The sequence below is a fragment of the Triturus cristatus genome, chromosome 2_2 (genome assembly GCF_964204655.1).
Source record: "Triturus cristatus chromosome 2_2, aTriCri1.1, whole genome shotgun sequence".
Lineage (NCBI taxonomy): Eukaryota > Metazoa > Chordata > Amphibia > Caudata > Salamandridae > Triturus > Triturus cristatus.
Genome location: NC_140582.1, coordinates 361,267,985 through 361,295,611, shown reverse-complemented (window position 1 = coordinate 361,295,611; position 27,627 = coordinate 361,267,985). Strand labels below are relative to the sequence as shown.

The 27,627-nt window shown below is 44.3% G+C and overlaps 1 protein-coding gene across 1 annotated transcript in view; it reads left to right on the top strand.

Annotated features, from left to right (window-relative positions):
• Positions 1–24,512, top strand: part of ARSJ (arylsulfatase family member J) — a 332,315-nt gene extending 307,803 nt beyond the window's left edge. The window contains exon 2 of the mRNA XM_085641481.1: positions 21,967–24,512. Within this exon, the coding sequence (XP_085497607.1) occupies positions 21,967–23,413 (1,447 nt within the window). The 3' untranslated portion in view covers positions 23,414–24,512. The remainder of the gene's footprint in view (positions 1–21,966) is intronic.
• The last annotated feature ends 3,115 nt before the right edge of the window (positions 24,513–27,627 follow it).

Here is a 27,627-nt window from a genome sequence, read left to right as displayed (position 1 = left end):
ACCCCCAGCCACTGTCCACCACCTGCCCTGAGGGACACCCTCCGCAGAGTGAGAATAGTAAATTTGACCCCCAGCCACTGTCCAGCACTTGCCCTGAGGGATCCCCCATGTGGAGTCAGAATAGTAAATTAGCCCCCAGCAGCCACGGCCCATGCAGGGAAATCGGGTGGGGCGGTGGGACCGGTGGGGGAGGGTTTCGACAGACGATGATGAGGGAAAATAAATACATTATAAACTTTCCCTCATCATCATCATCTGTTGAAATCCCCCCCACCGTGCCCCAGTGCTCTTAGCTGCACAGGCTACAGCTACCCCCCGGCTGGCCATGGCTGCCCCTCCAGCCCCTGCCCTGATGGATGCCCCCAGCAGAGTGGGAATAGTAAATTTGACCCCCAGTAAATGTCTAGCACCTGCCCTGAGTGATGCCCCCAGCGAAGTGAGAATAATACATTTCCCCATCCACTGTCCAGCACCTGCCCTGAGGGATACCCCCAGTGGAGTGGGAATAGAAAATTGTGCCGCCACTGTCCAGTCCCTGACCTGAGTGATGGTCCCAAAATGGGTTAATTTTTTTTAACTCATTTCCTATCCAGAACCAATGAAATCTACTTCTTTTTTTGGATTGTTTATTTTACTTGTACATTATACATATATTTATACCTACAATGAGAAGACACACTTTTTCTGTGATAAGGATTATGGTTTGACTGGAATGTAAATGCTGTCCCTTTACTGTGGGACAAAACAACATATGTAGTTTTTTAGAAAATATATGTACCATATACTGTGGCAACTTCGCAATCATCAAAATACTGTAACCTGCTCTAAAGAATGGAGATCGCACAACTATATTGTTATGTGAAATGGCCCCACATTCGTTTTGGTTTAAAATAAAGCTGCCCCCAGCATTGTCTAGTAGCTGAGCTGAGAGACTACTGAAGAGGAGTTGCATTTCACCCTTGTCACTCTGTAGGATCAACATAAGGGATGTCCTCAGCACCTTTGTTTTGGGTAATTAGTCTTTTCTTAGTACATATTTTTTAAATTGGTTTATCACTTTAGAGGTGCATATTTTCAATACATTTTCCCCTCATAACATCCTGAAGAACATGTCGTATGGGGGTATTGTTGTTTTTTAAACCAAATTGTTAATTGTTGTCACATTTATTTGAAACTTTATTTCCAGACCAAAGAAAAATGTTCTTACTTACATTTAATTCCTTGTACATTATTACAGTTAGCTGTGAAACTGCCAAGTTTTCTGAAATATATTAAAAATATCTTATAAATATTTTTTATAAACATTTTATTTCTAAGCTTATAATAGAAAAGTAGGTCTAAATGCAGTACTTACTTTTGTCACTAGGTGAAACTGTCTCAAATTACAACAGTCATTGACAGTGCAGGTGTCAGACACGTCTGGTGGTGATCAGTGTCACAGAACAACTGACTACAAATTGGTGGGCGGCAACATTAAGATGTTTAATCTTTGGTGCATATCTTTTTTTAAAGAAAATTTGTTTTGGAATGCATTTTTAAAAGGATATCTATCATACGTAACAGAACATACATTTTTTTAAAGCAATATAACTTTGTACTTTTCGTTACGGTGTGAAAACATGTAGCCATTTTGATTTTGGGAATATTCTCTAAGTTAACAAAACAGTAAGTTAGAACTACTTGTCTATTCTCTTACTGCATACGCGCGTAGGGATGACAGTTACCGGCAGGCTGTGAACATTACTTATTAAAATCCACGTACGCTGTAATGTTACTGGGCTCATTTCAACCGCTCTTCATCATGTAAAAGTGCGTGCAATGTTCGTTTGCTTGCATATTACCTTGAGACCAGTTTGTGGGGCATATTTCTATTTGGCGTTGTAATGTTTATTGGTATTAATGAACGCGGTTTCATGGCGTTCATAGTTACAGCATTTCCAATAGCACTCTGTTGCATCTCGTGTTATTGGTTTTCACTGTGGAAACTAATGTGGTAATGAGAATTTCGTCATAACGTCTTTATTACAAAAGCCTTCGCCATTCTGGCTTTCGTAGTAGAGTCATACATTCATTATAAAAGGCACTACGCTTAAATCCTTTGCCGATCTCCAAGAGGAGTATGATATGCACAAGAGCCAAATCTTTAGATATCTCCAACTCCTGCACGCACTTACTAAAAACAAAGGGGCATATTATCAAGTGCCCATCGCCGCTTTAGCGGCACTTTTTTGCCTGCACATGAGGGTGCCGCAGAGAATGTTCCTGGGAGTTGACGTGGTCCATGGTCACCCTTGGCACATTAAAGTGCGTGATCAGTCGGAGTGTGCCCCTGTAGGTGGTGGCAATGCCTCCTCCTTGACTGTCGGGGTGCTCCTTGCGGGTGATATTGCAGCCATCTGTGATGGTGAAGGCGAAGTACAGTACTGAGCAGAGGTAGGTCCTGGCAGGCGAGTTGGAGTCCAGGGTTGATGGAGAGGAGGGTGCAGGCGTCGTAGCGGTGGAGTGACCAAGAGGAATGCTCCTCTGTGCTGAGCGCAGTCCAGGGGCTGATGGACGCAAACGGCGTAGCCTATGGGTTGTCTTAGGTACGGGAGACGACCATTACAATGCAGGCAGTACATTGCAACTCTGACAACGTGGGTGCCTTAACATAGCATTCGAGTACAACGTATTGTGAGGTCAGTTATGGGGTAATTTTAACTTTTCCATGTGTGAATGTGTTTTAGATGTCAGAAATGAAAATTGTTGTTTTTCTGGGAGTCAGATTTGAAGAATAGGGTGTGCTTTCGGGGTAAAAATATGAAATTTGGGGGTAAAATATGAAATTTGAGGTGTATTGGGGTAAAATATGAAATTTGGGGTATATTGGGGTAAAATATGAAATTTGGGGAGTATTTGGGGGTAAATATGAAATATGTGTTGGGGGATGAAATATGAAAAATGGGGTGTGCATTTGTCTCACATGTGATTTTCTGGTGTGTACTGGGGGTTCTAAAAAGGGATTCAAGGGTTCATGTTAGGTTTTGTTGTGCAAAGGTTAGTGTTGGGTTGCACTCACTGAAGTGGGAACTGTTGCAATGTGCCTAGTATTAGTATGCATTGGAATGGAATGCGAGATCATGGCATGCGTCGCAACTACGTATGTGCCTTTGGCACACGAGTGGTATGCCCACAGTGCATGGGTGCACAGCGGACAACAGTGAGAAGTGCTGGGGTGTCTGGACAGCTGTGGGGTGTTAAACGCCGGAAAAAACACTGGATAGTGCATGGACGCGGGGATGTGTGTGTGAGCGGCTATTGAGAAAATTTATTGAGGGAAGTCTTACCTCCAAGCCGGGTCCCGTGTCTTCTTAGCTCCTGCTCTCCTGCTCTCCTGCGTCTGCTTCCAGGAATAGGAAGTAGCCAGCCAGGCTCCCTCCCCGGAGTCAATCACAACGCTGCAATGTAGTGGTGGGATTGGTAATTGGCAACGGGACGTCATGCAGCCCGGGACCGGAGGGGTGGGCATGTTCTCCATGCAGGCTTAATGCAGCCTGCATTGCAAACAGGGAAGTGTGCATGACTGCATTGGGCAGCCTGAGTGGGCCGCACAAACAGTTGTTGCGCACTTGAGTGGGTATGCCAATCCGCCCATGCCCTGCTCTGTGTTTGGAGCAGTCCTACCCACCCTCCCCCGAGGATACATAGCATGATTACATCAGTTAGTTAGCGCTTCTGTTCCCCCTTTATAAATGATTGTTTGGCTTCTCTGAGTCTGCACTTCCCGCTTCCTGCCGCTGCTGCCCGGCACCCCTGCCTCACCCATTTCCGCCTCCCAGCTGATCGATCCTCCACCCTCCCCTCATACATGGCGGACGCTGCGCGATTGCACAGCGGACACGTGCCGCTGCCGCACAGATGGCGCGCCTAATACAAGCCCGTCTGCGCCCATCCACAACACAACCATGACAGTGCCAGGGACCCTGGATAACAGGCCACCCACTGTTACAGCACAGCCACCCTCCATGCTCTCAACCCTGGAAAAGTCAGAGACTGACAACAGGCCTCGGCTAACACAACCCACGTCCAGTTATCCTAACTCCACTGCCACCAGAGCGTAATCACCACCCCGGACTCCAACACAGCTGACCCCTGTTAACATCCTTTTGTTCGCGGTCATTACACCGCGTACCATTACTACTCATGCTTTACTACGCATGCGCTGTAATAACGCATAGCCATTTCTACGCATGTTATTACAACGCATGCATTGTAAAGCGAACCACATCGATATGAGGAAACTGAGGCGTTTCCTCACAACGACGTGCAACGATGACCGCCTCTCTGAAGATGCAGGAAGGAGAACAAAGGACACGAGGAGAGAGAGGTAAGGGGCTATTTTTAAGGGTTTAGGGTAGGGGGAGGATTAAGGTAGAGTTGTGTTTGATGAGTAGTGTTTTGGTGTTTAGGGTAGTGTCTGGGTCATGTAGAGGAGTGTTTGGGTGTAGGGACAGGATTGGGGGTAGGGGGAGGGTCGTGCTGGGGTAGTGTTTTAGGGTTTAGTGTAGTGATGTGGTGTTTGTGTAGTGTAGGGTAGTGTTTTAGGGTTAAGAGTAGTGTTGGGGTGTCGTGTAGGGTAGTGTTGTAGTGAAGGGAGCAGACTGGGGGAAGGGTGAGGGTCGTGCATGGGTTAGTGTTTTAGGGTTTAGAGTACTGGTGTGGTGTAGTGTAGGGTAGTGGTTTAGGGTTTAGGGTAGTGTTGGGGGTCGGAAGGGTAGTGTTTGAGAGTAGGGACAGGACTGGGGTAGGGGCAGGGTCATGCTGGGGGTAGTGATTTAGGGTTTAGGGTAGTGTAGTGGTGTTTGAGTAGTGTAGGGTAGTGTAGTGTTTGGGTAGTTTATAAGAGTTTGTTTTTTGTAGGGTAGTGTATTTGTTTTTAGTATTTAGTGTAGTGTTGTGGTAAATGTCTGTTTTTATTAATATACATGTTTTAGTGTTTTGTGTAGTGTCGGGGGGTTGTGATGGGATGGGTAGTGAATGAGTGTAGGGAGCGGAGTGGTGGAATGTGTAGGTTCGTGCAGGGGTAGTGCTTTAGGGATAAGGGTAGTGTAGTGGTGTTTCAGTAGTGTAGGGTAGTGTAGTGTTTGAGTGTTTTGGTAGTGTTTTCCATTTTTAGATGTGTAGGGTAGTGTATTTCTATTGTTGTGTTTTAAACATTTTTAAAATGTGCTTAAATGTCTTTTTTTAATATGACACGTTATTCTGCATACCATTTTTATTACTAGACAAGTGTTTACTTTGTATACATTAACACTTTCAATGTAATGGTATGTGAAGTAAAAACTTGCATAGTAACAGTTATTGCTAAGTAATAACCACATAGTAATGGCATGCGAAGTAATGGCATGTGAAATAACGTGTCATATTTGCTGACCCCACTGACCTCAAGAAATACCGGCTTATCTCGCAAGAATTCATGATGCCAGCATACAAGGTACAGCCCTAGATTGGATCCGATCATTCCTCCCCGGAAGAAGCCAAAGGATCCGACTACCACCCTTTCTCTCCTATCTCACTTAAATCACATGCGGACTCCCACAGGGGTCATCTCTGAGCCCGATCCTATTCGACATCTACATGGCCCCCCTCGCTGTCCGACAACACGGCCCCAACAGCGTATCCTACGCTGATGACACCCAGCTCATCTTCTCCCTCACCAAGGACCCCACCACCGCCAGACTCAACTTCCAGGAAGGAATGCAGGACGTCCCAGTCTGGATGACCAACAACTGCCTGAAGCTCAACGCTGTGAAGACAGAAGTCCTTGTCCTTGGAATCACCCCTTCTGCATAGGACTACACCTGGTGGCCTTCGCCCTCGTAAGCCCACCTACCCACTCGGAACACGCTAGAAACCTCAGCATCCTACTCGACCTATCCCTCACCATGTCCAGACAGGTCTACGCCGTCACCTCCAGCTGCTTCAACACTCTCTGCATCCTCCGCAAGTCCTTCAAATGGATACCCCCAGAGTCAAGGAAGACAGTCACCCATGCACTTATCACCAGCAGAGTGGACTATGGACACTCACTCTACACCGCCATTTACAACTCCCTACTCTGCTTCCCCGGCACTAACACACCAACCAACGCCTACGTAGACTCCACTGTCCCCCCGTGGTGTAAAGAGTGACCTTCAAAATCATCACTCACGCCTACAAATGACTGCACATCAACGTAAACAAATACCTCAACAACAGAATCAAATTCCACGTACACAAATGAGACATCCAATCTTCATGAGACATGTTAACCCCGAATAGGGTCCGGCCTTACAATCACTTACACCTCCTTACATGAAATATCAAAGGCCTCCTGTCACAGTAAAATGGGGAGCAATCCTGGGAACGGCCAAATGCTGTGGAGCCAATGTTCTCCTTTTTCAGGCGATACACCTGGTAGGTAATAGGTGTCCATGTCTGGTGTGGATGGGATACTCACAAGCGTTCCATGCGGGCTTTGCTAGGGGGTCAAAAGGAGTGGCACTGCTGATCCACCACTGTGTGGCATTTAAAGTGACTCAGGTGTGGCAAGACAGGGAGGCTGATACATAGCATTGTCTGGCCTCCTTGAGGGGTAACCTATCTTTATTCCTTAGTGTAAATGCACCCCCACCTCTCACCACTGACCTTTTACTTACATTGGGTCCACTAGTAACAAAATTCCTGGCATGACCCTGGATCCTGGGGGGGAGCATGAATGGGGTTGCAAATTCTATCCTCGACAAATCCTCTGGGGAAGATCGTGCACAAGCCCACATGTTTCCTAGATGCATGGAGGTCCTTCCACCCCAAGGAGAGGTGCTACACACATTATTGTGGAGCACATATTGCCTTTTCACACTAAGATTACTTCAATATGCCGAGCTCTGAAACACACAGGGTAATGGACACACATCTATTAGCTAGAAGGTTTTAGGCAACTCCCCAATGGAGCTAACATTACGACTGGGGATGGAAAGCTAACTGGTGCCTCAACGTGTGGGGGTTGCAAGGCGGTGACTCCAGGGCTTGCATTCAAACAGCTATTGCTCAAATTCTAAAGTCGAACAAAGGGTCAGTAGACTCTAATGTGACTCTGTGTGAGGCAATGAAAACCACCCTGTGAGGGGATGTTATAAGTCACATATTGGGTAAGAAACGTAGGCAACAACAAGAAATGGCTGACCTCGAATCCCGTATACTGAAGCTGGAAAGGGAGTTAATGACATCCTGTACAGCAAGCCTCCTTAGAGATTCCATGCATACACAATAGATCCTTCAACAAATGCTAATGAACAGGTTAATGGTGTGGGTTGCCAAGCAGAGCCATCTATACCAGTGGGGAGACAAGACAAGCAAGACTCTTCACTGGTTGTGCACCAAATGCCACACATACAGAGCCTATTGTGCACAATCTTAACGAGAACAGAATGAAGGTGATATGAAATGTGTACATAGCCCAGTGCTATACTCAGACCAAAGTCGACCTGACCATATAACCCTGCAGGAGTTCATAAGAGACCTGCCAATGGCTCCATTGGGGAGGGAAGACTCTGCAGAGCTAGGAAAACATCACAACAGAAGAGTTGGCAGAAGTCCTCACCCGACTCTAATCAGAGAAGGCACTGGGCCCGATGAGTTCTCTGAAAAACTCTTTAAAAAGTATCACACCCAACTCATTGACACATTGACTAGACCCTCCTTTCGGCCCTGGAATCGGGAACAGTGCCACCTGACCTCTGCCTGGCGGAGATAGTGAAAAGAACATATGATGGATGGAATGCTGAACAAATCAAACATTCACCCCCAGTGACAGATCTGGGTTTAATCCATTATTTTTTGACTCACGATGCCACCCCATTTTGGAACCAGCCATAGGCAAATCAGTCTTGACCCTGCCCCCCCCCCCAAGGGAACAGTCCAGCCCGAAATGCCAGTCCAGGTCCTCCCTGGACTGGAAACACGCATCCTGGGACAGGTTTCAGGGTATCACTCCTCATCAGCCAGACTAGCTTGAATCCAGTGACACGGTGATCATGGGACTCACGTCTGGGCATACCCTTCCCACTTAGGATCACAATGCAACCTCAGTTTGGAACCAGCCATATGCAAGTTTTTCATGACCCTGCTTCCCATGGGAGCAGTCCAGCCCAAACTGCCAGGCTAGGTCCTCTCTGGAAATGAGCATCCTGGGACCGGTTTCAGGTTATCATCCCCTCATCAGCCAGGCTAGCTTGAGTCCGGTGGAACAGTGAGCCCAGGACCCACGCCTGGGCATACCAGGCGTTCAGGGCGAGAAAGCAAAAGACACACAAATGATGGATGGAATGCAGAACTAACAAGCATTGGCATAGCCAATATGTCTCGCCTTTGGGACCTTATAAGTGTTTAACCATGCAACAGTTAATGTTGTTGCACCAAGGATATTGTGCTGCATATCTAAATACTTATAAGGTCCCAAAGACGAGACCTATTGGCTATGCCAATGCTTGTTGTTTAATCCACAGGCCCGAGGCTTGCACTAATCTCCTCTCAGCAGCCCCACTGAGGGAATGGGCAGGTCAGGCGGATACCACTGCGAGGCCGAGGCTTTCAGGGCCCGAAGGCCTCAAATTGGTGCAGGCCCATTAGGCGGTCATTAATGCCACTTTAGCGCCGATTAACGCAAAACTGACGTTTTGGGTCAGATGCAAAACTGGCCAAGCTTTGACCTGGAGCTGTTGTCTGCTGACCTTTCATCGTGCTGGACAAACACACGTTTTCACCTCATTAGCCACACAAGCCGGCTGCAGCCACCACTCCCCTCATTGAAACGGCTTATTTATGCGGCAAAACTAGAAAAATGTTAGTATTTTCACTCCTGCTTCCACAGGATCAGAAGTGCCAAAGGAGTCTGGAGCGAACTTCGGGAGGTGTCCTAATTTACTTTTAATGCGAGCAGGAGGGATATCGGTGCAAATCCTCGAATTTGGGTAAAAAATATATTTGTTACGGCCACCACCCCCTGCAAGTTCGCAGTTGGAAATAAAAATTCTGAATTAAAGATCTCCGTATATAAGTTTTCAATGCCTTAGGAAAGAGTTTTGTCTTCACTTTGAAGCAAGCATTTTAAAACTAAAGATAGCAGTACCTATCAGGAAATACAGAAACTTGAAACAACCTGTTCAAAACAATAAACACCACGCGGGAAAAGCTGAAGATTTGGGGTCCGCCACACGCTAGTGTTTTAGAAGAAGGGTCTAGGCGTTGATGATAGATCTGAGCGTAAAACGCAAATGTGAGTTGGTTTTAAGTGGGCTGCCACCTCAAGGGGTTTTGCAGCATGGTAGAGCTGACGAGGGAGCAAAACTCGCAAAAAATTTACAAAGTGACATGCATACAAATATAACAATACACCTACAAGTATACATGAAAACCTACAATGTCAAATATTCTGTAAAAGCTAAATTCAAGTAACATTTCTTAACCGATCTTCGAAAAGACAACATGACAGATTAAGTGTGAAACAACTTCCAACATGATGGCCCCTTAGCACATACTGCGCCTGATGTTATGTCTGGCTTAAAACCAGCTGTTAACAATGCCTTTTGTTTACCAGTGCTAGCAGGGCCCAAGTCCTAAAAAAGAAGTGGGGGGATGCTCCAAGTTAGGTGGTGTCACCGGAAGTGACGTCACGACAGGAAGTGAGGTGATTGTGGCGTGTTCATGAATTGCGTATGATGGCTTGGGCCGACGGATACAGTGTAAGTGCACGAGGCACGCGGACAGACGGGTAAGGAGCAGATTGAGGCGATTGGACAGACACTGTGAGGTGCTGGAGGCTCTTGGGCGGAGTGTGAGGACCTTGAGTGCCTGTGCAGTGTGAGGAGCTTAGGGCACATGAAGAGAGTGTGAGGATCGGATCCTGGGAGTTATGAACAGAGTATGAGGAGCTAGAACACGAGACATGCTGTGTTAGAATCCATGACATGGCCAGCAGCACTCTAGGGAGCCAGGATGACTGCAGAAGCAGTGCTTTGAGGTCGCACTCACTGTGCACTTCTACCTTCGAACGGTTGCTGAAGCCCTAGCGCCTAGATGTGGCTCAGATGATCACAGTGTGTGCTACATGCAGAGTCCCTCGTGCTACTCGTGGTGCCTGTACACATACAGGCGTAGAACACTGTGACAGCACCAGTGAGTGAAATGGGCATATAAAACAAAAACACCGCATTACAGAATGCTTATGTCTGGCAGTGTCAGGGCCTATTCACCGCCTTGTACAAGTGCATCAGCAGTCTGCACTGCCAGGAGCAGGAAGTCAAGAAGTCTGTCGCCTTGCACAATGAGCTCTCAAGGTTTCCACGGTCATGGGCAGGGGGGACGGCGTCCACCTGGTAAAAACCCGGTAAAATAAGGGGGGGATGCTGTCCACCCCCGTGGTACCCCGACTCGAGCCCTGAGTGCTTGCGGGGGGCCTGGGTCAACCCGTTGCTTTTCGATTGTGTGCAGTTGTAGCCAGCAACGACCCGGCGTAGGTCAGGGTGGTCTCCCATCTCCATGCAAATGTAGGCCGGACAGGTTACTTTTTGCACTGTGCATTCTGATACTTGTAGTCCTATTAATGACTGCCGATTCCAGAGTGCATAGAAAAACAATGAACGAGGGGATCTAATCTGATATGGAATCGGAAAGCATTAGAGCTTCGGGACTACCGCAAGGATGCTTGCTGTTCAGTCACAAACCTCAAAGAGCAGAGTGAAGAAAAAAGCTGCCTTTCCATTGTAGGCGTCAAAAGTCCACAATAGCGCTATTAGTGGCGCACACGTAATGTGGTTCTCATGGTGGTATTCGAATGTGAAGTAGCTTCAGGTCACTCCTTACACTGCTACCCAGCCCCGTTCTGTATGTAATGTGTGGAAACCGGAGAGGGAGAGTGTCAAGTTCATGACGTTTGTCTACAAGCGGCCGTGAAAGTTAAAGCGATCGCGAAAGCGATCGCGCGAAGGCCATCCTAATTAAGAGCACACGCGAAGCGGCATTTTCGTTGCTATGACAACGAAAGATGGTGTCGGACTGTTCACAGTCCCACAGACACGCGCATGCTGTTTGCTATGGACAGATGGCGAGAGCAGCCATGTTTGTCCATGCAGACGCGTGCATGAAAGCCCTCGGCAGAATCAATTCCAAAAGGTACTCGCAATAGCGAAGCCAGCACATGCGCTGCTTTCGCCAGGCGAGATAATAAAGCATTCACCTCAGTCAAGAGACCTGGGTTATAAATCCATTGTGTTTTTGCTCACCATGTCACCCCAGTTTAGACCTAGCCACATGCAAATCAGTCTTGACACTGCTCCTCATGGGAACAGTCCAACCTGAACTGCACAGCCAGGTCCTGCCTGGACTAGAAACGAGCATCCTGGGACAGGTTTCGGGGTATCACCCCTCATCAGCCAGGCTAGCTTGAATTCAGTGGCACAGGGAGCCCGGGACCCACGTTTGGGCATACCCAGTGCACTTAAGGCGAGAAAACATGTTGAGCAAAAGAACGATAGATTTAACCCAGGTCTCTTGACTGGGAGTGAATGTTTGATTTGTTCTGCATTCCGCTTATCATTTCTGTGTCTTTTGCTTTCTCGTCCTAAGTGCGCTGGGGACATTTCCTTACTCTTTTTTGAAACACGTGGGTTCAGGCTACCTGCAGTGATTTTACAATTCTCATTTCTTGAACACTTTGTTCCTTCTTCAAAATTTCATAGAGATGATATAGGTTGGGATGATGTTTCCCAATTGCTTTATTGAAGGAATTGTGGCATCCCTGTATGGCATTGTAACTTTTGCACCTCCCTCTAAACTGGATTTGTATCAGTTCTACAATTTAATTGCAAATTTTTGCTTCCTCCTGTGACCCGACCTGCCCAGACGGCCAATTCAGGTGTCCTTAAAGTAATTTAGTAAGGGTGACAATTTTTCATAATTTTGGGCAAAGTAATCAGATTCAGAAATGGCAGAGTAAAATTATTCTACGCTGTCAGCAGCAGCAGCGGCTGGTGCGGGTAAGCGCAGAGGGGAGGAGCGAGGTGCTGCGGGGGTTGTCGACAGATGACAGAATAGGAGTTATTCATTTATTTAATTTGCCCTATTCCATCATCTGTTGACATCCCCCCCGCACCGCCTCACCCCACCGCGCTTACCTACACTGGCCGCTGGTAGTCAGGAGGCACAAACGTTATCACAGTTAATTTACGTAATTCAAACTGAAGTTTACTATTTGTAAAGTAATCCTCAGCTAAGGATGCTTTTTGTATTTTACAACAAAACGCCTGAGAAAAGTGAAAAAAAAATCTCCTTGAATTTGACTTTCAGGGTACAATTTGGTTACCTTATTTAACATTGTTAATTCAAAGTCAATTGTTTATTTTCTCTGGACTTTGTTTGTTTTAGCTTTTACCACAGATAAAAATTCCATATAGGTTGAGGGTTGCTCAACAGGTAGTAAACTATATACCAAAGGCAAAGTGTTAATATTAATGTTAGCGTGAATTGTGTCAATTTGGGTGAACGGATAGTGCATGGATTTAAAGGTCCCATCCATCATCCAAGAGTTATCAGGTTTGTCCCGTGCTAAAAATTAGTGACTCTTTTTTTACGGTTTTGGTTGTCATGGAGAAGGAAATGTTCATCACTAAAAGTTAAAGTAAGTTTAGGGGTATATTAATATCAGAGTATGTTTGAGGGGCAATACTTTGTGGATTACTTGCCTGTTTTCTTCTTTGTATCATTCTATGGAGGTTGGAAATGGAGGGCATACTGCTAGCAACGTGCATGGGAATAGTTTGTGATGCCCCCACAAAACTGAGCCACAGAGATCATTGGAGGTGGATGTAAGCATTTTTTTATGTGCGGCTCATGTTCTCTAATGTCTATCACCATTGCAGAGGCAGAGTGGTTATATTCTGTTGAACAAAGGACAGTGGGCTCCAGGGTAAATGCTCTGCCTGTGCAATGGGATGAGTGATAATGCACACACCTCCAATAATTCCTGGGCTCAGTTATCTTCTCCTTACAGTAAAGATAGCCATTGTACTTTAGAAGCAGGTTTCAAGGTGTAGATTTGACATACAAAGCTTGGCAGGAAGATGCCATTTTGTTCAGGCCTGTGAAAACAAAATGAAAAAAGAAAGGGCATATTCATTACAAACTGTTATTTGTGTTATCTTTTTCCTCTTGATAGGATGGAGAAATGAACAAGCTATTACTTTCAGCAAGAGGTGAAAAACAGTCAAAGGGAATTTTCTTTTGAAAGACAATGTGTTAAAAATTTCAAAACTCCAATATTCCTTGAGGGAGGAAAATACCGTTAGCTTTTTGCTCAATACATCTTGTGTTTACATTAGTATTGTCTTGAATGAAGTTGTTGTTGGTTGATTATTGATCTTGGGTATGTGGTTTCTTGAAGCAAGAGAAAACACATATATTTGACCTTTCTCAAGTTGGTCGTGGTCCTTCTTTTACACTAAAAAACACAATTATACCAGGTTATTTACTGTTTTGTTTCTGAATGTATTAATAAACCACAGTGTACATCCAAAACCTGACTGATAAATAGTACCTGGCAGAGTGAGAATACTAAATTTGATCCCAGCCACTGTTCAGCACCTGCCCTGAGGGACACCTCCAGCGGAGTGGGAATAGTAAATTAGACCCCCAGCTACTGTCCGGCACCTGCCCTGAGGGTTGCACCCCAGCAGATTGGGAATAGTAAATTAGCCACCCAGCCACTGTCCAGCACCTGCCCTGAGGGACACCCCCATCAATGTGAGAATAGTAAACTAGCCCCTCCAGCCCCTGTTCAACACCTGCCCTGAAGTATGCCCCCAGTAGAGTGGGAATAGTAAATTAGCCCCCAGCCACTGTCCAGCACCTGCCCTGAGGGATGTTCCCAGAGGTGTGAGAATAGTAAATTAGCCCCCCCAGTCACTGTCCAACACCTGCCATGGGGGATGTCACCAGAGGAGTGGGAATAGTAAATTTGACCCCCAGCCACTGTCCACCACCTGCCCTGAGGGAAACCCTCCGCGGAGTGAGAATAGTAAATTTGACCCCCAGCCACTGTCCAGCACTTGCCCTGAGGGATCCCCCCATGTGGAGTCAGAATAGTAAATTAGCCCCCAGCAGCCACGGCCCATGCAGGGAAATGGGGTGGGGCGGTGGGCCCGGTGGGGGAGGGTTTCGACGAACGATGATGAGGGAAAATAAATACATTATAAACTTTCCCTCATCATCATCATCTGTTGAAATCCCCCCCACCGTGCCCCAGTGCTCTTAGCTGCACAGGCTACAGCTACCCCCCGGCTGGCCATGGCTGCCCCTCCAGCCCCTGCCCTGATGGATGCCCCCAGCAGAGTGGGAATAGTAAATTTGACCCCCAGTAAATGTCTAGCACCTGCCCTGAGTGATGCCCCCAGCGAAGTGAGAATAATACATTTCCCCATCCACTGTCCAGCACCTGCCCTGAGGGATACCCCCAGTGGAGTGGGAATAGAAAATTGTGCCGCCACTGTCCAGTCCCTGACCTGAGTGATGGTCCCAAAATGGGTAATTTTTTTTTAACTCATTTCCTATCCAGAACCAATGAAATCTACTTCTTTTTTTGGATTGTTTATTTTACTTGTACATTATACATATATTTATACCTACAATGAGAAGACACACTTTTTCTGTGATAAGGATTATGGTTTGACTGGAATGTAAATGCTGTCCCTTTACTGTGGGACAAAACAACATATGTAGTTTTTTAGAAAATATATGTACCATATACTGTGGCAACTTCGCAATCATCAAAATACTGTAACCTGCTCTAAAGAATGGAGATCGCACAACTATATTGTTATGTGAAATGGCCCCACATTCGTTTTGGTTTAAAATAAAGCTGCCCCCAGCATTGTCTAGTAGCTGAGCTGGAGACTATTGAAGAGGAGTTGCATTTCACCCTTGTCACTCTGTAGGATCAACATAAGGGATGTCCTCAGCACCTTTGTTTTGGGTAATTAGTCTTGTCTTAGTACACATTTTTTAAATTGGTTTATCACTTTAGAGGTGCATATTTTCAATACATTTTCCCCTCATAACATCCTGAAGAACATGTCGCATGGGGGTATTGTTGTTTTTTAAACCAAATTGTTAATTGTTGTCACATTTATTTGAAACTTTATTTCCAGACCAAAGAAAAATGTTCTTACTTACATTTAATTCCTTGTACATTATTACAGTTAGCTGTGAAACTGCCAAGTTTTCTGAAATATATTAAAAATATCTTATAAATATTTTTTATAAACATTTTATTTCTAAGCTTATAATAGAAAAGTAGGTCTAAATGCAGTACTTACTTTGGTCACTAGGTGAAACTGTCTCAAATTACAACAGTCATTGACAGTGTAGGTGTCAGACACGTCTGGTGGTGATCAGTTTCACAGAACAACTGACTACAAATTAGTGGGCGGCAACATTTAGATGTTTAAGCTTTGGTGCATATTTTTTTTTTAAGAAAATTTGTTTTGGAATGCATTTTTAAAAGGATATCTATCATACGTAACAGAACATACATTTTTTTAAAGCAATATAACTTTGTACTTTTCGTTACGGTGTGAAAACATGTAGCCATTTTGATTTTGGGAATATTCTCTAAGTTAACAAAACAGTAAGTTAGAACTACTTGTCTATTCTCTTACTGCATACGCGCGTAGGGATGACAGTTACCGGCAGGCTGTGAACATTACTTATTAAAATCCACGTACGCTGTAATGTTACTGGGATCATTTCAACCGCTCTTCATCATGTAAAAGTGCGTGCAATGTTCGTTTGCTTGCATATTACCTTGAGACCAGTTTGTGGGGCATATTTCTATTTGGCGTTGTAATGTTTATTGGTATTAATGAACGCGTTTTGATGGCGTTCATAGTTACAGCATTTCCAATAGCACTCTGTTGCATCTCGTGTTATTGGTTTTCACTGTGGAAACTAATGTGGTAATGAGAATTTCGTCATAACGTCTTTATTACAAAAGCCTTCGCCATTCTGGCTTTCGTAGTAGAGGCATACATTCATTATAAAAGGCACTACGCTTAAATCCTTTGCCGATCTCCAAGAGGAGTATGATATGCACAAGAGCCAAATCTTTAGATATCTCCAACTCCTGCACGCACTTACTAAAAACAAAGGGGCATATTATCAAGTGCCCATCGCCGCTTTAGCGGCACTTTTTTGCCTGCACATGAGGGTGCCGCAGAGAATGTTCCTGGGAGTTGACGTGGTCCATGGTCACCCTTGGCACATTAAAGTGCGTGATCAGTCGGAGTGTGCCCCTGTAGGTGGTGGCAATGCCTCCTCCTTGACTGTCGGGGTGCTCCTTGCGGGTGATATTGCAGCCATCTGTGATGGTGAAGGCGAAGTACAGTACTGAGCAGAGGTAGGTCCTGGCAGGCGAGTTGGAGTCCAGGGTTGATGGAGAGGAGGGTGCAGGCGTCGTAGCGGTGGAGTGACCAAGAGGAATGCTCCTCTGTGCTGAGCGCAGTCCAGGGGCTGATGGACGCAAACGGCGTAGCCTATGGGTTGTCTTATGTACGGGAGACGACCATTACAATGCAGGCAGTACATTGCAACTCTGACAACGTGGGTGCCTTAACATAGCATTCGAGTACAACGCATTGTGAGGTCAGTTATGGGGTAATTTTAACTTTTCCATGTGTGAATGTGTTTTAGATGTCAGAAATGAAAATTGTTGTTTTTCTGGGGGTCAGATTTGAAGAATAGGGTGTGCTTTTGGGGTAAAAATATGAAATTTGGGGGTAAAATATGAAATTTGAGGTGTATTGGGGTAAAATTTGAAATTTGGGGTATATTGGGGTAAAATATGAAATTTGGGGAGTATTTGGGGGTAAATATGAAATATGTGTTGTGGGATGAAATATGAAAAATGGGGTGTGCATTTGTCTCACATGTGATTTTCTGGTGTGTACTGGGGGTTCTAAAAAGGGATTCAAGGGTTCATGTTAGGTTTTGTTGTGCAAAGGTTAGTGTTGGGTTGCACTCACTGAAGTGGGAACTGTTGCAATGTGCCTAGTATTAGTATGCATTGGAATGGAATGCGAGATCATGGCATGCGTCGCAACTACGTATGTGCCTTTGGCACACGAGTGGTATGCCCACAGTGCATGGGCGCACAGCGGACAACAGTGAGAAGTGCTGGGGTGTCTGGACAGCTGTGGGGTGTTAAACGCCGGAAAGAACACTGGATAGTGCATGGACGCGGGGATGTGTGTGTGAGCGGCTATTGAGAAAATTTATTGAGGGAAGTCTTACCTCCAAGCCGGGTCCTGTGTCTTCTTAGCTCCCGCTCTCCTGCTCTCCTGCGTCTGCTTCCAGGAATAGGAAGTAGCCAGCCAGGCTTTCTCCCCGGAGTCAATCACAACGCTGCAATGTAGTGGTGGGATTGGTAATTGGCAACGGGACGTCATGCAACCCGGGACCGGAGGGGTGGGCATGTTCTCCATGCAGGCTTAATGCAGCCTGCATTGCAAACAGGGAAGTGTGCATGACTGCATTGGGCATCCTGAGTGGGCCGCACAAACAGTTGTTGCTCACTTGAGTGGGTATGCCAATCCGCCCATGCCCTGCTCTGTGTTTGGAGCAGTCCTACCCACCCTCCCCCGAGGATACATAGCATGATTACATCAGTTAGTTAGCGCTTCTGTTCCCCCTTTATAAATGATTGTTTGGCTTCTCTGAGTCTGCACTTCCCGCTTCCTGCCGCTGCTGCCCGGCACCCCTGCCTTACCCATTTCTGCCTCCCAGCTGCTCAATCCTCCACCCTCCCCTCATACATGGCGGACGCTGCGCGATTGCACAGCGGACACGTGCCGCTGCCGCACAGATGGCGCGCCTAATACAAGCCCGTCTGCGCCCATCCACAACACAACCATGACAGCGCCAGGGATCCTTGATCACAGGCCACCCACTGTTACAGCACAGCCACCCTCCATGCTCTCAAACCTGGAAAAGTCAGAGACTGACAACAGGCCTCGGCTAACACAACCCACGTCCAGTTATCCTAACTCCACTGCCACCAGAGCGTAATCACCACCCCGGACTCCAACACAGCTGACCCCGGTAAACATCCTTTTGTTCGCGGTCATTACACCGCGTACCATTACTACTCATGCTTTACTACGCATGCGCTGTAATAACGCATAGCCATTTCTACGCATGTTATTACAACGCATGCATTGTAAAGCGAACCACATCGATATGAGGAAACTGAGGCGTTTCCTCACAACGACGTGCAACGATGACCGCCTCTCTGAAGATGCAGGAAGGAGAACAAAGGACACGAGGAGAGAGAGGTAAGAGGGGCTATTTTTAAGGGTTTAGGGTAGGGGAGTATTAAGGTAGAGTTGTGTTTGATGAGTAGTGTTTTGGTGTTTAGGGTAGTGTCGGGGTCATGTAGAGGAGTGTTTGGGTGTAGGGACAGGATTGGGGGTAGGGGGAGGGTCGTGCTGGGGTAGTATTTTAGGGTTTAGTGTAGTGTTGTGGTGTTTGTGTAGTGTAGGGTAGTGTTTTAGGGTTAAGGGTAGTGTTGGGGTGTCGTGTAGGGTAGTGTTGTAGTGAAGGGAGCAGACTGGGGGAAGGGTGAGGGTCGTGCATGGGTTAGTGTTTTAGGGTTTAGAGTACTGGTGTGGTGTAGTGTAGGGTAGTGGTTTAGGGTTTAGGGTAGTGTTGGGGGTCGTGAAGGGTAGTGTTTGAGAGTAGGGACAGGACTGGGGTAGGGGCAGTGTCATACTGGGGGTAGTGATTTAGGGTTTAGGGTAGTGTAGTGGTGTTTGAGTAGTGTAGGGTAGTTTATAAGAGTTTGTTTTGTGTAGGGTAGTGTATTTGTTTTTAGTATTTAGTGTAGTGTTGTGGTAAATGTCTGTTTTTATTAATATACATGTTTTAGTGTTTTGTGTAGTGTCGGGGGGTTGTGATGGGATGGGTAGTGAATGAGTGTAGGGAGCGGAGTGGTGGAATGTGTAGGTTCGTGCAGGGGTAGTGCTTTAGGGATAAGGGTAGTGTAGTGGTGTTTCAGTAGTGTAGGGTAGTGTAGTGTTTGAGTGTTTTGGTAGTGTTTTCCATTTTTAGATGTGTAGGGTAGTGTATTTCTATTGTTGTGTTTTAAACATTTTTAAAATGTGCTTAAATGTCTTTTTTTAATATGACACGTTATTCTGCATACCATTTTTATTACTAGACAAGTGTTTACTTTGTATACATTAACACTTTCAATGTAATGGTATGTGAAGTAAAAACTTGCATAGTAACAGTTATTGCTAAGTAATAACCACATAGTAATGGCATGCGAAGTAATGGCATGTGAAATAACGTGTCATATTTGCTGACCCCACTGACCTCAAGAAATACCGGCTTATCTCGCAAGAATTCACGATGCCGGCATACAAGGTACAGCCCTAGACTGGATCCGATCATTCCTCCCCGGAAGAAGCCAAAGGATCCGACTACCACCCTTTCTCTCCTATCCCACTTAAATCACATGCGGACTCCCACAGGGGTCATCTCTGAGCCCGATCCTATTCGACATCTACATGGCCCCCCTCGCTGTCCGACAACACGGCCCCAACAGCGTATCCTACGCTGATGACACCCAGCTCATCTTCTCCCTCACCAAGGACCCCACCACCGCCAGACTCAACTTCCAGGAAGGAATGCAGGACGTCCCAGTCTGGATGACCAACAACTGCCTGAAGCTCAACGCTGTGAAGACAGAAGTCCTTGTCCTTGGAATCACCCCTTCAGCATAGGACTACACCTGGTGGCCTTCGCCCTCGTAAGCCCACCTACCCACTCGGAACACGCTAGAAACCTCAGCATCCTACTCGACCTGTTGTGTGTCTTTTGTATGGGGGTGGACTGGTTGGCTATTTTTTCCACACTTGCTCCTTAGCGTGCGTCTTTTTATCGCTGATTGGCTTCATCGCTAAATTCCGCCCACTATCTCCTATTTCCTTATCGCCATCGCTCTGCAGTTGGCGGCAGTTTTCGCTGCTGATCCCCGAAGCTATCGCTTGTTGGCGACATGTTGATAATACGTTGCTAACATGGCGATAACCATCAGGGATCGACGGCGATAAAAAAAATGCCGCTAACCTGGGTTAGCGATAATTATCGCCTCTTCTTGCTAATATGCCCCAAAGTTTCTCCACCCAAGTTGCAGACTACAGTCCCATCAAGGCCAATATCCTTCTGGAGGACCATTTCACCCATAAGATTTCGAAGGTCTACTGTAGGCTTGTGATCAACTCCAAAGACACCTTCCACAACCTCAGAGCAGCATGGGATGTAGATCTGGGGCCACTAACAGTTGATAACTGGAGAGAAGCACTTGCATCCCTCAGTGAGACGGCAATAGCATCACAATTTCCATTGATTTAACTTAAATGCTTACATCGAGTATACTTTACATGGAACAGCCATGGAAAATGGGAGTGATAGCTTCTCCAACACGTCTGAGATGTGGGATGCTCACGGGAACCTTTCTTCATTCGATGTGGGACTGCAAGGCATTGAGGCCCTTCTGGGAGGGAGTGCTCACCTGCTTGGGTAAGATGTAGGATGGATCCTGCCTAGGATCCCCAAATTTACCCTAGTCCATGTCACTATAGACACAGACAGTGATAGATACTGAGTGGCCATCACGTGGCTGGGTTTTGCAGTTGCCAAAAGAGGTATCACCAAAGCGTGGAAGGACGAGTATCCCCCACGCATAGAGAGATGGAAGGCGAGTATAAACAGATGTATGAGCTTGGAAATCCACATCTACATCGCTAGAGGCTGTCCACAGAAGCACCACAAAATATAGGCTGCTTGGGCCCAGTATAAGGAGTTCCATCTGACAGAATAGGAAGCCAGAACCCCTTCCCTAAATGACAAAATAAGTACATGATTGTCTATACCTATTATTGGATCATGGAGGAAGGCAGGGAGATCAGGGGTTTACATTGACAGATAGGTTTACGTCTGTGCTAACCTTAATGAAATGTGTTATGTAAAATTCTTTTTTTTTGTTTTTTGTTTTGCATTAACACTAGAGCCTGATTAGAAATATCGGTGCTATTTATCGCACAGGGATCGATATTTACCAGGTGTGATAAATGACACCTATTATGAGTTTCTGGGGATTAACATGCAGATTATGGTGTTTAACGCACCAAGAACGCATGGTATGATAAATACCGTAAGTTTTTCCCTCTTAAACCTGACGAAATTTAACAAATGTTAAGGAATTGAACGCATCCAATAACTGTCGGATGTGTTAACTACCTTCAAACTCCTAATTCCGACCCATGCATAAAAAGGGGTCGGAATTTAACGAGCAGCTTGTAACACGGGCCTAAGTAGATTCAACAAGACACAAAAAAGAGAGAAAATGAGAGCAAGGTGGGAGACTTATCTTTTACAGACAATGCTCTGCTTTTACAGTGTTTATTCTCACACACTGGGAAGGATTCATTAGTAGATTCTTACATCAAGGATGGGCCTGCGAGGGTGAGCTTGTTCGGTGTGGGCTGATTAATGGTCTAAGAATAGCCTTGTCATTGTAAAAGTGTTTTTCTTTTTTTTCAACCAGCTGGGAAAGAAAGACAAAATACCGTGTTAACAATCCATTTTATTTTTGTTTAGAGAAGATTAATCTCCTGCAAATCGGTTCAGCACTGTGAATTACAGGAAATAGTTCAGAGTTAGACCTCATGTCTGTCAACTACAAGCTTTGAAACTACTGGCAAACATTCAATAAAAAGGCTTAACCATGTTATGTAAATAGATGAATGTATATAATGCATGACAATGAACATGTCTTCCATGGTAAGCTCTACTCTTGCTCTTTGGTTCAATAGTGCCTTGTTCTTCTCTTTTCAGATACCAGATACACACCGGTCTTCAGCATTCCATCATAAGGCCCTCTCAGCCCAACTGCCTGCCTTTGGATAATGTAACCCTACCACAGAAGCTAAAAGAGGTCGGCTATTCAACGCACATGGTTGGAAAGTGGCACTTAGGCTTTTATCGGAAAGAATGCATGCCAACACAGAGAGGATTTGATACTTTTTTTGGCTCACTTTTGGGGAATGGAGATTACTACACACATTATAAATGTGACAGCCCTGGCATATGTGGATATGACTTGTACGAGAATGACAAAGCAGCGTGGAATCATGACAACGGTGTATACTCAACCCAAATGTACACACAAAGAGTGAAACACATCTTAGCCACTAATAGTCCAAAAAAGCCCATCTTCTTATATATAGCTTACCAAGCAGTTCATTCACCTCTGCAAGCACCGGGAAAGTATTTGGAAAAATACAGATCAATCACCAACATAAATAGAAGGAGGTATGCCGCTATGTTGTCATGCTTAGACGAAGCAATCAACAATGTCACTCTCGCCTTGAAAAGATATGGCTACTATAACAACAGCATTATTATTTATTCGTCAGATAATGGGGGGCAACCAATGGCTGGAGGCAGCAACTGGCCTTTAAGAGGAAGCAAAGGAACCTACTGGGAGGGAGGCATCCGTGCAGTTGGGTTTGTCCATAGCCCCCTTCTAACAAATCCAGGTTCAGTATGTAAGGAGTTGGTGCATATCACTGACTGGTTCCCAACTTTGGTCACGTTGGCTGAGGGGAAGATCGATGAAGATATCCAATTAGATGGCTACGACATATGGGAAACTATAAGTGAAGGCAGACGGTCCGCTAGAGTGGACATCCTTCACAATATTGACCCCATTTACCTCAGGGCTAGAAATGGTTCTTGGACAGCAGGTTTTGGTATATGGAACACAGCAATTCAGTCAGCGATTAGGGTAAATCACTGGAAACTTCTCACAGGTAATCCTGGCAACAGTGACTGGGTGCCACCACAGAGTTTTAGCAATGTTGGTCTGAGCCGCCGGAATAGTGAGCGTATTTCTTGGACAAATGGACAAACGGTGTGGCTTTTTAACATCACAGCTGACCCATATGAGCGAGTGGATCTTTCACGTACCTATCCAGATGTGGTGAAGCAGCTTCTGCGGAGACTTTCTCAATTCAATAAAACAGCTGTCCCAGTTAGATACCCACCCAAAGACCCCAGAAGTAACCCTCATTTAAATGGAGGAGTATGGGGACCATGGTATAAAGATGTGGACAAACAAAAGAAGCCAAGTACTTGTATGGTAGTGGGGGGGAAAAAGAGAAAGAAACATGAGAACAAAATGAATCTAACACATGGAAAAAACATAGGTTGCCATGCACGTCTTGTGGGTGGACAGATCCACAATTCTGCATCTGATGTCTCTCGATCAACAATTGTCTAAGATATGCCTTTTTCATGGCCATATTACCCACTGCCAAATTTGTTGATGGGAATGAATTGCTTGTTTTTGAATGTCTCAGAATTGAAGTACTGTGACTTGTCTTAAACTCGGTGTAGTTCTTAAACTAAAACCTCAAATGTGTAAGGGTGCTACGAAAGAACGTTATTTTGGGAAATTTCAAAATATATAGTACCAACAATCGGCAGCATTACCTGAGATGATCTCAAGGGTCTTCTAATAGTTCAAAAAGCGATAGTGCTGGTTTACCACAACATGCTGTACGATACATTTTCAATGAAAAATAACACAATATTACAATACATGTAAAGAGGAAACTGAAACTATGTTAGGGGAAGAAGAAAAATTTAATTGGAGTATACCATATTCCTCGTGTTTAGGCGCAAAGGACAACATGGAATCAAGCCAGAAAAGTAGGCAAGAAATGTTATATAAAGAAGGCTGCTTTTTATTTTTATTTTTTTGAAATTTTTGAAATATTTGTATGTGGGGCTTCTCTTTACTTGGTAGCGTGAAGCTTATTTTTCAATCAAGTGGAAACATGTTATTTCACAGAGATATGAACATGAGACCCCCAGCACGTGTCTGGGATTATTTTCTGACGGATGCGGCAGAGTGCCGCCCTTTAAACACGCTGCCAAATTGAATGTTACATTTAAACACTTTAATAGAACATGGCACCCTCCTGCCTAAAGTAAATAGTTTATAGTACCGAGCTCGTGGTTTCATATGGAAACTGTTAAAGGCGTTTGGTATAGATGACTTTAATTTTCTGTTTCACCTCCCATGGAGAACTTTATGTGTGCATTCCAGACAGGCTAACGTACTGTAAATTAAAATGATTGATCTAAAATGTTATGCCAAAGAAGAAAAAGGGAATCAGGTACATCTGTTTGTTGGTGTTGCACATGGTGTTTAATGATTTTGAATGTATTGAGATGGGTATATTTTACTCAGTGATCTTTTGGAATAATGCAATACAGAGATTGTGAAACGTCCAGGAGTCATGAGTGCAAATAAAACTGCCCTAAGCTGTTTTTAATTTATTTATCTATTAAAATGGTTTATTTTTATGGCATTCAAACTTCGTGTCAATGGTATTTTTGCTGTCATCAATTATATGTACTTTAGATGTGCTGGCTGAAGAGCACATACCTTTCTCCTCCCTTTAGAAAGCTGACCCCACCACATCCCAGTTGATCAATCTCCCAAATCTCTGAATACTAATTAAATGCATTGCTTCTTCCCTCTCTGGAGCTTCTTTTTTCAGTTATGTACTGCTTGTGCCTGCCCCCCTCACTTTCCATCTTTTTATGTAGTAACTCAAAACTGGGGGCCGAGTCACAAAGGCCTCGTCACTCCTGGCGGGTGCCCCTCAGTTGCAGTGGGGGCCCGCACTCATGACTGGACCTCCGCATTGCAGTTTCTCATTGCTGAGGCCCCCCCCAGGACTGCGGGTTCTCTGCCAAAAGTGTGGAGGCCCTTTGGAAATCGGGTCCTTGGATTTTAGGGGATCGAACCACAAAGCTGTGTGCACACTTAAAATTTACTAACCACCTGACTTAGGAGGGTAAATTTACATTTGTATATTTACCATTCTGGCATTATTTATTTATCGCACCAGCATTATTTAATATGATGTAGAGTAATCCCAGACGAGGGTAATAGTAAAAATGTCTAGGGTCACAATGTCTTACAAAATAGGACCACAACGCAACTGTTTGGGTAAATGAGTATTTAAAAACCTTTTCAAAACACATGCTCACAAATACAATTAGGGATTTTCTCCGGTTAAGGTCAGACTTTAATCAGTATGCGAGGTAGAGTAAGGAGGATACGACTTACTATTAGGAAGGAGTATCTCCATGGGAAACATATTTTTCCAGGGAAAGGCAGATGCTAAAATATTCAAATACACGTTGCTAAGGATTTACACATGCATATCTGTACACTTCTCATTTATAACTATAAAAATACTGACTTCTGTTAGTACTACTTTCTTGGGAAATCATGTATCATATACTCGATGCACAATTGTTGTGACTCTCTAGTGGACGTTTGATATTCCATAGATCTGTCTACCACACTCACTTCAATTAAGAATTTGCACCCCCGCCTGGAGCATTCAGTTACGCATTCCTTTAGGAAAATGGTCATTCAGTATTTGCTTTATTTTTTTATTCTCAACATGGCACAATTTCTCATCTTATTAAAAATCTGTTTTAAGGGAGTCACTCAAAACCGCAACTTAACCAATCATAAACTTAATCTCCAGGGATCGTTTGAATTGTAGCAATACTCATATGGCCTGAGTTAAAATGACTGACAATGATTGATTATGTTACTCCTTGGGTCTGTTTTCTTAATTAATACAGATGTTTCACTTCTTTACCCGTTCACATTTTACCTATGCATGGTAATCTGGTCACAAACAGTGGACTCTCATAAATTATGCTGTGTCCCATAATCATGTCATACTTCCTGTGTTAGATCAATGAGTTGAGAGGGTTTGTTCAGATGAGTAGCAAGATGACAGTATTCATTAAAGGTAATTACCTCTAATGCACTCATTGTGAATTCCATAGAAGTATATTCAGAAGAATCTACGAATAACTAATTCTACATCCATCTTATTGTGGCACATGGAAGTCACATGTGACAGGGAACATAATTGTGTATGTAAACCAGAAAAGGAAGTGGAAGGTAAATGCACCATGTGTATAAAACTCTATGTAGAAAACAATGTTGGCAATATTTGCAGTTACGACATGGCCTGCTGCCTATGTTGGACAAACCCAACTACACATAGCACCCCCCCCCCCCCTTTAAATAACTACTTAGCAAACTGGGTGCACTGTAAAATTTTGATCTCAGGCTTACATGAACTTATGATAAAACCCTATGAGACTCCCAAGAAACGTCTCCTTGGGAAGAAATGGCAGACGAGACTAAACAAATCATATTCAGAAGAAGATTGTTTGAAATTAATTCTAAAATACATTAAAAGCTTATAGGAAGTTCGTGTTGAGTTAAGTTCTTTCAAAATACTGCAGAACTGGCACTGGATCCTCTACAAACTGCACAAAGTGAAAAAGTCTCCTATGCCACTTTGTTGGTGTTGCAAAGAAACAGAAGGAGGCATTGTACACATCGTTTAGCAATGTCCCAGTGTTCTAATGTACAGGCGATAAGAACGGTTGACTATGAATGAAACAAATAACCTAACCATAACCCCTTCCGCGAAGTAGCTCACTTCCCCGTCACCCAAGGCATCCCAGGGCTGACAATACTCAAGAGAAGATGGATTGCCTCATCCCTTGCAATTGCAAAACTATGTATTCCAAGGATATGGAAATCTACATTACCCATGCACAAAGAATGGATGAACTCTATGGCTGTCATAGTTGAGCTGTAAAATCAATGACAAACTGCAACTGTTTTACTATAGCAGGGGCTCCTACTCTCTGCATGACTCCCTCGGATACCTGCTGGAACTCCAGTGACCATACCAGAGTAACATGGTTCAAATACATCATTTTAGATGTTTTATGACAGAAGATGGCGGAAAACAATATTGAACTCCTCAAATATCAGCAAAATTATATTGACTAATTTAATATTGCAACCCATTATTTAAAAATAAATAACTATATCATCGACTACAAAAATATCACCATCAAAAATATCTAAAATACCCAAGTATCATAAACCAAAATGTAGAAACAACTGAGTATCGCTTTCACAATAAAACATAAGAAATATGATGGCAATATCAAGTACTAAAGTATCAGTCACCAAAATATTATTAATCTCATCTACAAAAATTAACGAACTACCTAAACAACCATACAATATTTCCGATACACTAAAAATAAGAGATAACAAAAATGTGACATATATTGATATAACCTCTAAAGAATTAACCTAATGTAAAAAAATATATCTATGGTTTGGACTGTAAAGTTATAAAGTAAATACATGTATAACTTTACCATAAAACTATGGTAGAACAAATCCAAAGAAACACTAATTATCGTTCCCCAAATAATGTTAAAAAAAAATTCAAAAGGAAATAAAGCAACCAGAAATGTTTTTATTTTAAAACAGTTGACCAGTTACAAGGATTTCTTAATTAAAAACAGTACAAAAAGTCCATACAAACATTCAAGAAATTGTTTCTGAAGTTCAAAAAGCCG